Raw genomic sequence first — 13,145 nt, 5'->3', positions numbered from 1 at the left:
GGCCCAGAGATATTTTTTGTAAATAAAGATGATGCTAAGACTGCTCTTCTACTCTGCAACCTTTCTCCTCCTCGTTTTATAGTTTTAAAATTAACACAATCTTTTTAAGAATCTTTAAGAAGTCAAACTGGGCAAAGGGTTTGGAAAGCACCAAAGAAGATGTTTCTGCTACATTTAAGCCCTGGGCTGCCACTTTATTGACAAATTTTCAGAATTCCCTATTTGAATTTGATTTGCGAGACCAGTGTAAGCAAAGCAGAGTCATACAGTTTCTGAGTAAACAACGAAACACATTTGTTCTTCTACTACAACAGGTGCAATCTGCTTTATAACTCTTTTTTCCCCCCTGAAATGACAGAAAGCCAACTTTTAGGAAATCTATGTGTAGTATAAATAATTTCACTTCTTGCTGTATGGGGCTGATATGCTATATTGTCTTTTTCCCCCTAAATCAGAATGCCATTAGAGGGATTATTATTTTTTCTTCTCCTCTTTAATTGGCTTGACATATTAACAGCAAACATAATTTTACTGGGTCCTCTCCTTCCAATTTGAAGCCTTTTACAAATGATTATTATGTAAAAAAAATAACGAGCACACATCACTTTCATTTTCTAAATCTACCACCTCAGTTATTCCCTGTGGCTGAGGAACAGAACTATATCATGGTTACATTCACAAGACTTTAAGCAGTCCTCTGCCTTGGAGATAATATCCTGCAAGACAAGATTTATGCACTGAAATTTTCCTTCCAAAAGAGAAACAGATCTTTTACCTGCTCAAATGGGGGGGGGGGAATCATTTAAATTCTAAATATAAAGTTCCTCTGAGGCAGAAGCAACACAATCTCTGCTTTTATTTTAAGAGGATTCCTGCATAATTAATGTGAGAATTGAGCTTGCTTAGCTCTTCCTCTCTAACATTCCTAGCCTGCATATTCAAAAGAACAAAGCCCAGCTTTCATTTTAGTTGCTCCAGGAAACCCCACAAATGTATACAAGGCAAACAAATATGAGGCCTTAGAAGAAAGTAGGATCTATTGTTCCTCATTCCTCGTTTCGTTTTCAATTTCAGCTTTCCATCGCTATCTGAAGCTCACTCACTAATTAGTTGTAATGAAGCATACATATCCTAAAAAAACCCACTAGAGCAGGGTCTAAAAATTGTTTTGGTGAATGATCTGCAATAAATATTTGGAAAGCCAACATAGGTCAGAATTGCAGGAGGTGATTATTTAGAGGAAAAATGTGGATAACCTTCAGTCTTTATATTTTATGTATATGCCTGCAAAGCAAATAACACTGAAGTACATTGAGGCTCACAGAGGAGTAAAAAAAGTAAAATACAGCCAGTGGTGGGATTCAGCCAGTTTGCACCAATTTGGCAGAACCGGTAGCTACTTTTTTGTTGGCCAGACCCAGAATGGAGTTCCGAAAGCGGTATTATTCTGGCTCTTAGAATTAAAATGCTTTGTAACTCCAGAATTCCAGACAGTTCAACTCAACGAAAATAATTGTATAACAGATATTTTTATTGTCCAGGAACTTTTAAGCAAAGAATTACATTTTGCAGTAAAGACATCCGGTTGTAGAAGCACATATATGCCCATATCTATTCATTTCCATAGGTAAAAAGGGATAATTCTCCATCACAGCTATGCGTGGTTACAGCTGCTAGTCGATACGTGCAGCATGGTTGATTAGACAAAGGCTTTACCACCTGGCACGTAACCAGGATGTCCTGCAATAAACTTTTTAACTCCTCCCACTGTCTATAGGACTAACTACACTAGACTCCATTTCCCAAAAGCCGTCTCTTAAGGAAACAACGTTTAACCCTTTAAATGCTAAATGTTCTTACATACAGTTCTCTCAATGATACAACATTAACCCTGTAAATGCTAAATACTCTAACACAGTTCTTAACTCCTAAGCTGGCTACAATCTGGTCCAGCACAGACATCCACAGAACCAGTTGTTCAAGTATTTGAATCCCACCACTGAATACAGCATCCTCATGTTTTGGGTGGTTTTAGCTAGTTTCCACAGCAACCAAAAGGGGATACCGAAGTGAAGCTGTTTTTGGAACCACTGGTTATATTTTATAGTCTCAAAACATAATTATAATAGATTCTAGTTTTGTGGTGGTTCTTTTATTCCATTTTCAAAAAAAACCACAAAAACAAATGCAAGATACAAGTAGATGAACAAATAAATATTCTTACACATGTGAAAACATTATATTTGCATACACCAGAAGCAGACTTGATCTGAACCCAGTTTATGTAAGAAAAATAAAGATGAGTCAAAGATATGGCCTCAACAGTGTGCATGATATTCTAGACCTACAGATGATTTGGGGATGAATTACAGACAAACGACTCTCTATCAGGGAGTACTATCAGGAAGTAAAGATAAATTAAAGCCATCCCTGATTCATGTTTGACTTCTGATCAGTTGCATCCACTCAGTTTTTCTGACCATGTTATGAAAATAGTTAGCTATTGCTTTAAGAGTTCTGATTTTTTTTAAAAAACTATAATTGCCAAATTTTCCTCTACACTGTCTTATATGGAACAGAATTTCATTTCAAATTTATTTATTATTTATTTAATTTAATTTATATACCGCCCTTCTCCCTAGGGACTCAGGGCGGTGAACAGGGCAATACATAAAAAACTAGATACAAAAACTAAGATTATTAAAACATAATTAAACAATGCCCATAAAATTAGTACAAATTTAAGATTAAAATTCATTAATTAAAAATCCCACCCCGTCCTATCAGGCCAGGCCAGCTTGTTTAAAAAGATGGGTTGTTCTAGCCATCTATTTTTTCCTGGTTTGCTTCCTTGAGCATTTAAATGCCTAATACAATTAATATAAATATTATTAGTTACTAATTGCCATTGAGCCAGTACAACCTCTGAGGACTGTATAGACAAATACCAGTGATCCTGATCAAACGGTAATAAGTTGAAAATAAGACATTTCAGTAATATCTTTCGACCTGTCAATCTACTTTATCCTTCTCTCTTATCCTGCCTATCATCCACTTGTATTTTAGCAACAAATATATTAATTTCCCTTTATTGATCATTACCTCAATGGAACTATCATACTCTATTTTGTCCAGTACTGATTGATAAGTTCTTCTTGCCACTCATGATGCTCTTAATAATCATCTCCAAATCCATAATTTTATATGTATTTCATTCTCTTGGTCTTCTCACTTTCCAACTTTATCACTGCAAAGACCATTAACTCAACTGTTTTATATCATTTATCAATAGTTTAAATTTTGCAGGCTAATATAGAGGGCAAACTGCTGCCCACTTGGAAATAAACTTCATTAAACTTTTATCTTACTGGAATATATTTATGGATTTTCCTGTAATGTCTCAAGTACAAAAGGCAAAATGTAATTTCTTGACAATTAAATCTGACCTTTCCAAAATGGGTGCCCTCCATCTGGGCTAAATTTCCCATAATTTTCAGCCAACTTGGCTGACAACAAGGCTGTGACCACATGGACTGGAAATAAATTTATTCCAGCAGTACTGTTGCCAAAAAAAACTACACAGATGTGTCAAAGAAGTCATTGAGCTGAGCTCAGCCAAGTTTTTACTTTTACCTAAATCTGTACTTTGGGAAAATAAAATAGCAAATCAGTGCCTCAAAAGTAGTGTTTTGACACCTAGAGTTACTTTAACTATTAAACTGCCCACAAACTGATAACTAAAATAAAAGCTAAACTACACTGCAATCTTGGTACACACCCTTCCATCCTTTGTCAATCTAATGCTTTTCAGATAGGTATGTGTTGACACTAAACTGCACTAGCATAATAATAATAATAATAATAATAATAATAATAATAATAATAATAATAATAATAATAATAATAACAACTTTTAGAATGTGTTTGAATTGGAGGGGGGGAACACACCCACCCACATACTTTCATTTCCAAAGAGAAAGATTAAAAAAGCTGTGAATGTCAACCTTTTTTTGCTTTGAGTGACAAGCTAAATGTTTTGCCTTTTCTTTGAGCAATTCTTAAGTTTCATCCTGCTTCATATCCTGGTGATCTCATGAATATATCCTTGTGGTTTTCTTGGGAACGGTATTAAAGTGGTTAAAGGTTGTTTTTTTATCCTCCGCGTCTAACACATCCTTGGGATTTCCTCTCCCGGCCAAGGTCAGCTACGTACTGCCACCTAGCTGGACCAACCTGGACTAACATAGGAAACAAGCGCAACGTATCCCACTTCCGTTGCGTATAACTTCAACTACAGTAACTCTCTCTCTGGACCGGCAACACAGACTACGAACTACGCAGGCGTACTACTTTTTTTTTTTAAAAAAAAAAATCAGGCTGTCTAAAGTATTGCCCAATTAAAATGTCTTTTTTTTCCTGGCCCCGCTAACTTTTCCATGATGCATATTCTTACACTATGCAATTCATTTCAGAGCCTCGGCTAATGTCTTTAGTTTCATGTCGTTTTCCTTCGAGGTAAAACATTTCAGGCACTCCTTTGGGGCCTACTTTTGGGACAGAGGTCCAAGAAGGAGCCAGTCGCACGGAAGGTCTTTTTGCCGTAAACGTCGCAGCCGGGTACTTTCTTGCTTGCCAAGCGGGAGAAGCGGGAGGGCGCATGTAGCTCAGGGGAATCGTTCCGAGGTCCCGTCATGTATTACAAATTCGGCGGCTTCACGCAGAGGCTGATTGGGACCGGCGCTTCCGCTGCCTGCTCCCCTCAGGTAACGAGAATCATGTTGCCGAGCGACCGGCGAGTCGACCTTCACAGTTGTATTCCGTGCAGCGAAGGATTTCCCTACGTGTGCCTACGAGGCTCATTTCTCTTTAGGCGCCGGAAAACGCGAAGGGGAGGGGGCGATGCTTTACGAAGAGGTGCCAGAGGGGTCTGCAGGGACACGTGGGCTCCCGTCGGCGGGTGACGGCGGAGAGGCGGCAGCTCTAGCTGCCGCTGCTGAGTCCTTTCCTGCTGATTGGCTAAAAGGAGACACGGACTGGCCGCTCCGCCCGGTGTTCCTGTGGCACGAGGAGCAACCGACGGCCAGGAGCACGAGGACGTGACCTTGTGCTGTTTGTCTGGGACAGGGGTAGGCAACCTCGGCTCTTTTATGACTCATGGACTTCAACTCCCAGAATTCCTGAGCCAGCATAGCTCAGGAATTCATAGCATAGCTGGCTCAGGAATTCTGGGAGTTGAAGTCCATGAGTCATAAAAGAGCCGAGGTTGCCTACCCCTGGTCTGCGAGGAGGGACTCTCAAACTTTCACGTGTTATGATTTCTTGTGTAGAAGTGACGTAAAGCCCATGTATATAGTTATTTAATTCAGAAGGGTTTTTTTTTTACCTTCAGAACAATTCCAAAATGGACAACCTAATTTTACTGGGAACAAAGACATTTCTTCTGATTATTCTATTTTAAATTCCTTCCCCCCCCCCTCCCAAGTTTTTGCAAGGCTCTAATATGCAGTATTGTGTGTTTAACGTCATAGTTACTGATCATTAATGTTATATGCATTTTGGCAGGAATCGATAATCTTCAGAGGCACTGATTTCTTCCAGAGCCCCAATATTTCCATATTCAGATAAAATAATTTCCTAATGTGCAAGAAAGAAAAAATATTTTTTAGTTTTGATTAAAAAGAATTCCATGTCAAGAAGAAAAATGACCCACATGGAAATGAAAATACATAGAAGAAAAGAGGCAAACTAAATTCAATCAATATGTTAAAAGCTGGGAAAACATTTGTATATATAATTAAGATCTGTAATGTTGTAGGATAGTAGGGTTAAATGGTCGACTTGAACGTAGGCTTTTAAAGGAAATACCTTCACATACAGGAGTTGTTTAATAAACTCGGTTGAGAAATTTATTTATTTACAGTTCAGATATCACAAATGGAGATAAACCCTGCTAACCACATGTAAATATGAACCTCCAAGGACAAGGTCTTTAAGACTTTTGACCTTTATAGTAAAGGACATAGGAAGTGGTAGAAGCATGTTGTTATCATATAGTAGTTATTTCTGCTTTGGCGCAGGATTGCTGAAATAAATTTTATTTAGTTTTTATGGTTAACTGATTACTACTTTAAATAGAGGTTATGTCTAGGTTTCCATGACAATTTATATATTAGTACATGCTTATATTTAGTTTTTCATTCAGTACCATAAAAGGGTTTTATACAAACAAGTTACGAGCTGGCAAAAGAACGATAAATCTTTTGCCTGCCATTTAGCTTGGCTTTCATGCTGATTACAGGGAGAGGGAGAGGAGGGTTGATGGGGAACTGTCCCTTTGTTTCCACTAATTTGATTGATAGAAGGCAATTTTTAAAAAATATTTTATTAAAATATTAGGATTTTGTATTTACCTGTTGGCTTGAAAAGAACTAGGACTACTTAGGAAAAATGTCTATATTCTGTATAAATTCTGGTCTTATGAACTAGATAAATTCTGGTTTTCCAAAAACATTATTAGAGACATCTTTAGATGCAATAAATTCAAGATTCTCTAGTACTCAAAAGAGCAGCATGGATTAGCAGCTTTGAACTTTATATTGTAAAACTAGCTAGTTGGTTAGCATGAATTTTACCTTATGGATTTGTTGAATCTATAGAACAGGGGTGTCAAACTCACCATGTCATGTGACGTGTCACAACGTATCGCAACTTTTTCCCCTTGCCAGAGCTGGGGTGGGCACGGCTTCTACGTGACGCATCCAGCCCATGGGCCTGTAGTTTGACACCCCTGCTATAGAAGGAGCAGGACTTCCAGACAATTAGCATACATTTTTGTAGGTTAGCAGAAGTAATCTATAAGAGATCAGATAATAATAAGTCATGTATTGAGTAGCTCGGATAAATACAGAAAATAATCAGTCTGGATCTCTTCCGTCTTATATTTGTTTAGTGGAGAGCTAAACAAATTTGTTCAGATTGCAAGATTTAATAAGACCAAAATAAAATCTTTTAAAACACACTTAACAATGGTCCAGGTTATTTGATTAGTCTTAATATCTACTAATTTGTAGCATAATGTTAAAAACATCTGAAATATTAATTGTGCCTTAATTATAAACTACTGATGAACATTGGAATAGGCCAGAGATTGTATGATTAAATTGATGTACAATTTGAATGCAGTAGTAGAAATGGCAACCATCAAAATTTCAGTGGAAGAACAACATTAAATTTACTGCAAATATATTCAGAAAGAATTTATATTTTGGGGTAATGAGAGATATCTAAGTTCTACTAAGAACAGATTCTTAGTAGTGTGGATTGAGTTCATTATAGCTAATTCAGATAATTCCATTTAGTGAATTGTGTTGACTGATTCCTTATATTGGCTTTTAGCTTAAGTTTAATAGAGACTTTTAGTTTTTTAATGTAACATATGCAGGTAGTTCTCATTTGTAAGCACATTTGGGACCAGCAACTTGGTTCTTAAGCAAAGTGGTCAGTAAACAAAACCATGACTGTGTTTATTATCTTAATTCAACTTTGTTTACAGACTAGCAATGGTCATAAATGCAAGGATTGGTCATAAAGTTACCTTTCATCATTGTAACTGTGGTTCCTAAATAAGGATTACCTGTATACAATATATTTAACTATTTTTGTGTGTACATGTCTTCAAATCAGTCTTGATTCATAATGACTATCTTGACAAGTCCCTGCAGCTTTCTTAGCAACACTTTTGGAAGTGTCTTCTTCCTAAGGCTCAGAGTGATTGGCACTAAGTCACCCAGTTAGCTTAATGCTTAAGGTGAGGCTAGAATACATAGGCTCTCAGGTTATAGCTTGCTGTCTTCATCCTATGCACCAAACTGATTCTCATGTAATTATTTGCAATTAGTTAATGTTATGTTAGAAAAGTATATCTTCTACAACATTTTAAAGTCCTAGTTTATTCATCTGTATTATATTCTTTTACTCTTTTTCATGTTGTTTGTACTTGTATGTTTATCATCCAAGTACTTCCCTTAACCATGGTCTGTGACATACATGGGGCTCTCACAAATGATCACTACACCTTACTGTCCTCATGATAAAAAGTAAAAATGGGGAAAAAATAATTTCCATAGTGCATCTCTATAATGCATCCTTTTAGCCACATAGCATAAAAACAAATGAGTAATGGTTTACAGCCCTTCATTTGAAAGATGAATCTTGAAAGAGGTAAAATATAACTATTTTTAAAATAATTCAAAATATAAGGTATGATATAGGAAGCATTGGCTAATGGCTAGCTATGCATTCTAAATATAATTTTAAAATCTGATTTATATAAACTCATAAGTGGTAATGGGTACATACCCATCTGACTTATGTAAACAAATTAACAAATTAGGCTGTCTTCCATTTAGGTGTAGTTTCCTATTCCATATAAACTGGACAACTTCAGGATAAGACAGGACATTGAAGCATAGTCTAAAGTTGACTTTATAACCTGGCTTGTTCTGAGTATGGTTTGAATGACATGAGAATCTGTTCATCATTGTTTATTTCATAGTTCATGTTTCTTTATTTCCACCATGAAGAGAATACCAAAGAGGACACATGTTCCTCTCCTATTCTTGTGCATATTTTTCAAATGACTTCTTTCTTGATGGTTCAAAATTAATGATTGAACTGAGAGATACATGTCCATGAAGAGCATACAGATTTTGTGCAACAAAATAAAATAAAAAAGCTAACGAGCCAATAAGCTCTGTAAATAAAAAATAAATAAAAAATAAATATGTCTGAGCATCTAATTGTTGATTGTTGTTGAGCTACAAGATTCAAAATAGTAATCTCTTCTCCCAATCTTGAATAATCATAAAAATATTTATTTATTAATATCTTTAAATGTGCCTTCTTTAGCAGCAAGTTCTTTAAAAACGGGATTAACTGTGTCTCAGTTCATGGCAACTTTCTAATTAGGAGAAAGAGACCAAGCTTACATAAAATAATTTGTAAATATAAAGGAAATGTCAGGTGTCCTAATATAAATCAAGGTTCAGAAGTTGTCCTCAAAAAACAACACTTTGAACTGAAACAAATAAGTTACATACACATTTGTTTTTTAAACAGTGTTTTTGATTGGCAGGCAGTTTGATGGATGAGCTAACAAAAAGTAATTAGTAGGCATTAATTTAAAGTATACACTTATTAACCTTGTTAAAATAGAAATTTAATTCCCAGCACATTTTGTTCACACTTGCTGTCTGGAATAATAAACTAGAGAATCTGTATAAAGGTGATTGTAGTTGTGCTCCATAATGTGTTTATGTCAGTGTAGCCTTATTAAATTCAGTTGTGAATTACAAATTGCCATTGGGGGTGGGGAGAGTAAAGCTTTTCAGAATCATTTATGTTTTGAGTCTTCACTGGCAGTATTTGAATGCATAAAGATACATTGCAATTCTAAAGGGAATGTGTTCAACCCTTAATTAGTGTTTGTTCAGGAATGCTCATAAATGTGATCAAAATTCCTCAGGAATGAAGGTAAATGAATTGCTGGATTAGAATGAAACTTGCTGTCTCTATTTTCCCCCATCTATATAAAAGTCAGCTTCCACACTTTTAAGATTGTGCTACTGTTCATAAATATCCTGAGATAACTGAGCAAGATGGGTTTATCACTGCATTGAACACTATGGAAAGGACAGGAAGGGGCAAGTGTACACCACACTTAAGCATTCCCCAGCTTTTCAGTTTATCCTACTGAGCAATAGTACCCTGTCTTGTTATTCCTCTTCCACTATTCAAATTTACAACTATTTTGGTGGTAATTGGAAAAAAAAACCCTTCTCCATGTTAATGAAATCTTTGGACTGCCTAACTAATTGTGCTCTAAATATGTATTTTGTCAATGTTTCTGGAGTATTCCAAGTTTTGTAACCTATTCTTGTTCACTCCAAGCAGCTCACAGAATATATGAAAATCCACAATCTAGAAACTTTTCATTCCAGGTCAAATCAGATGTGCTTTTGTTTTGTACTCTTGTTGATTGCCAATTAATGTTTTCAATTGCATAAATTCAATTGTTTATTTAGGGATTCAAGCCAGTAGTATCTGTGGAGTCTCCAGCTGTGATATTTGATACCCCAATTAAAGTTGCTTCAGACACACCAAACAAGGTTGGGGGTTTGGTTAAGAACAAAGTACCAAAACTGCGGAAATTATTTCAGGTGAGAATTATTATTTTTTTAAAAAACCTGTAAACATTCTGTTAACATACTTGATATGTTTCAGCTCTTCCTGTCTTACTTAGAAGTTAACATCTCTGTTCTTTCACTATATTCAAGTCTGTATGTTTAATGAAAAACACAGAACATGCAAAGTTACACTTAGAATGTATGGATTCTATTTCTATAGTAGCATTCCTAATATGTTTATGCAAATGATATAGCCTTTAAGATGCATATTTTATTTGGTTTTTTGGTCTTGTTTGTCTTATTTTATTTTTGAATAATATATGTTAACATCTTTGCCAGTTTGTCCTTTGTGGGATTGTATCTGCCAATCATTTTAATTTTTGTAAGAAAGTGTATGTTGCCCATTTGGGCCTTGAAGTCATTGTTGGAAATAGTACTGGAACTTACATTTTGCATAGCAACATTTTCTTAATGTGAAAAGTCATGGGACAAGGAGCCATGTAGTTATAAAAAAAATGGTCATAGATACTCATACTAACAAATCCAGAAAATTATATTATATATTTTTAAATGACTGATTTCTCAGGATTCTGAAATTTATGTAAAATACAGTATAATAACTAGAACAAATAACTAGAACATTTTATTTGAAGATGAGCTAATTGTCAGGTTCCATTTAATTTTTTCCCAGGTTTTGCATAAATATTAATTCCCCTACTGTACTAACTCATATGTATATATTTTGTTGATAGAGGCCTGATGATATTCCAGTACATCTGAAACGAAACCTTCCCGATCGACTTCTTTACCGGACCACTATGGCATTAACAATAGGAGGGGCCATCTACTGTCTCATAGCTCTCTATATGGCCACCAGTCCCAAAAGAGAGAAGTGAATTATGTATGTCCAGAAAGATCATCATCTAACTGTGCTGCTCTGAAAAGGAAGACTTGCACTTAACCTTCTGATATTATACTGAAGTCATATGATAATATATTGCGTATTCTTGGATTTCACGTTGAGTTAAAGACAAACAGAGTAATGTAAGGAATTTAGAGTAAAATCACTACTATGGTGGAGAATGTCATTATCACCTATGTAGTTTTGCGGCTTCCTCTTCAGAACTGTCAATAAAATAAAACTCATGTAGAATGGTTAGTCTGAAGAACTTCCTAATAGTAAGGTGTGATAAGTTGATGGTTGATGCAGTGAGAGAGAGAGAGAGAGATGAGAATCTGACATTGAAGATGTTACCATCTGTTAAAATTTTGGATGTAATTTTTGTGGAAACATATTTAATAAATATTTTGTTCTAACCTACCACATCTTTCTGTTCTGAATAACTGTACATTTCATTAATTCTGCTTCTGACTTGCAGATTTCTTGGAAAGAGTGTTGCATTTAAGGTTCTGTGTAGCACATTAATTCCACAATGGTTTCCCCATCACTTTGGAAATGTTTTTGTTTCAATCTGTCCACAGTATATTTTGCCAGTAGTGCTGTAGAACATCCAGGTGCTCTTTTGCAAACTTCAAACGTGGACAGATGAAACCAAAATTGAGTTGTTTGGGAAAAACACACAACATTATGTGTGGAGAAAAAATGGCACAGCACACCAACATCAAAACCTCATCCATACTGTAAAACATGGCGGAGGGAGCATCATGGTTTGGGGCTGCTTTGCTGCCTCAGGGCCTGGACGGATTGTTGTCATTGATGGGAAAATGAATTCCAGAGTTTATCAGGACATTTTGCAGGAAAACGTATGACCATCTGTCCGCCAACTGAAGCTCCTCAGAGGATGGGTGATGCAACAGGACAATGACCCAAAGCATACAAGTAATTCAACAAAACAATGGCTTCAACAGAACAGAATACGCCTTCTGGAGTGGCCCAGTCAGAGGCCTGACCTCAACCCGATTGAAATGCTGTGGCATGACCTTAAGAGAGCGATTCACACCAGACATCCCAAGAATATTGCTACACTGAAACAGTTTTGTGCAGAGGAGTGGTCCAAAATTACTCCAGATAGTTGTGCAGGTCTGATCTGCAACTACAGGAAACATTTGGTTAAGGTTATTGCTGCCAAAGGAGGGTCAACCAGTTAAGTCCAAAGGTTCGCATACTTTTTCCACCCTGCACTGTGAATGTTTCCATCTTATCTTCAATTAAAACATGACAACAGCTAATGTTTGTGTAGTATTATTTTAAGCAGACTGTGTTTTTCTATTGTTGTGACTTACATGACGTTTAGAGCGCATTTTATGGCCAATTCATGCAAAAAACCACATAATCCCAAAGGGTTCACATACTTTTTCTTGCAACTGTACTGTATTACATCTTCAGCAATCCCGTATCTTTTAAGTAAACTGGGTTTTTGCATTCAAGTCATTTTATGTAGTTTCTTGGCAAGATTTTTCAAAAGTGGATTTCCATTGCTACCTTCCTAGGGCTGGAAGGGAGTGGCTGGTCCAAAGTTATCCAGCTGACACCTTCAAGATTTCTCAAAAATAGTGGGATTGGCTAGCCCATTCATACCTGAGATGCAGCTCATCTATTCCTAGAGATTTAAATTAAGTAAGTAAAAAGGTATCGCCTGACCATGTTTCTGGCCTCTTGAGTTTCAATCCTAGTCTGTCATCCTGTTTTTTCAAGTTTCCCTGGAAGCAACTTTGTTGGAGAAGATGGAATCCAAATAAGAGTTCAGCTCTGTCTTGCCTTTGTCATCTGTTCGCACTTTCTCAACTTGACTGAGCAACTTATATGTTAATTCTTTTCTTCTTGTTCAATACATATCACCAAAGAAAAATATGCAGAAGTAACACAGAATTGTAGAAGTGGTGTTCGTTCTTGTAACACCATTTCTACAGTTCTGTGTTACTTGTGCATTTTTCTTTAATGACATGTACTGAATATGTCTCATAATGAACTGAGATGGGTAAAGATACCAAGAACAAAAG

The 13,145-nt window shown here is 36.1% G+C and overlaps 1 protein-coding gene across 1 annotated transcript; it reads left to right on the top strand.

Annotated features, from left to right (window-relative positions):
* The first annotated feature begins 4,589 nt into the window (after positions 1–4,589).
* Positions 4,590–12,368, top strand: COX7A2L (cytochrome c oxidase subunit 7A2 like). Its single transcript, XM_081320024.1, has 3 exons — positions 4,590–4,763; positions 10,083–10,217; positions 10,937–12,368. Exons 1-3 carry the CDS (start codon positions 4,692–4,694, stop codon positions 11,078–11,080), a joined length of 351 nt encoding a protein of 116 aa, XP_081176150.1. The 5' UTR covers positions 4,590–4,691; the 3' UTR covers positions 11,081–12,368.
* The last annotated feature ends 777 nt before the right edge of the window (positions 12,369–13,145 follow it).

The sequence above is a fragment of the Vipera berus genome (assembly GCF_964194415.1).
Source record: "Vipera berus genome assembly, chromosome: 1".
NCBI classification, from domain to species: domain Eukaryota; kingdom Metazoa; phylum Chordata; class Lepidosauria; order Squamata; family Viperidae; genus Vipera; species Vipera berus.
The sequence above is the reverse complement of the archived record's forward strand: the minus strand, read 5'-3'. Positions and strand labels throughout refer to the sequence as shown.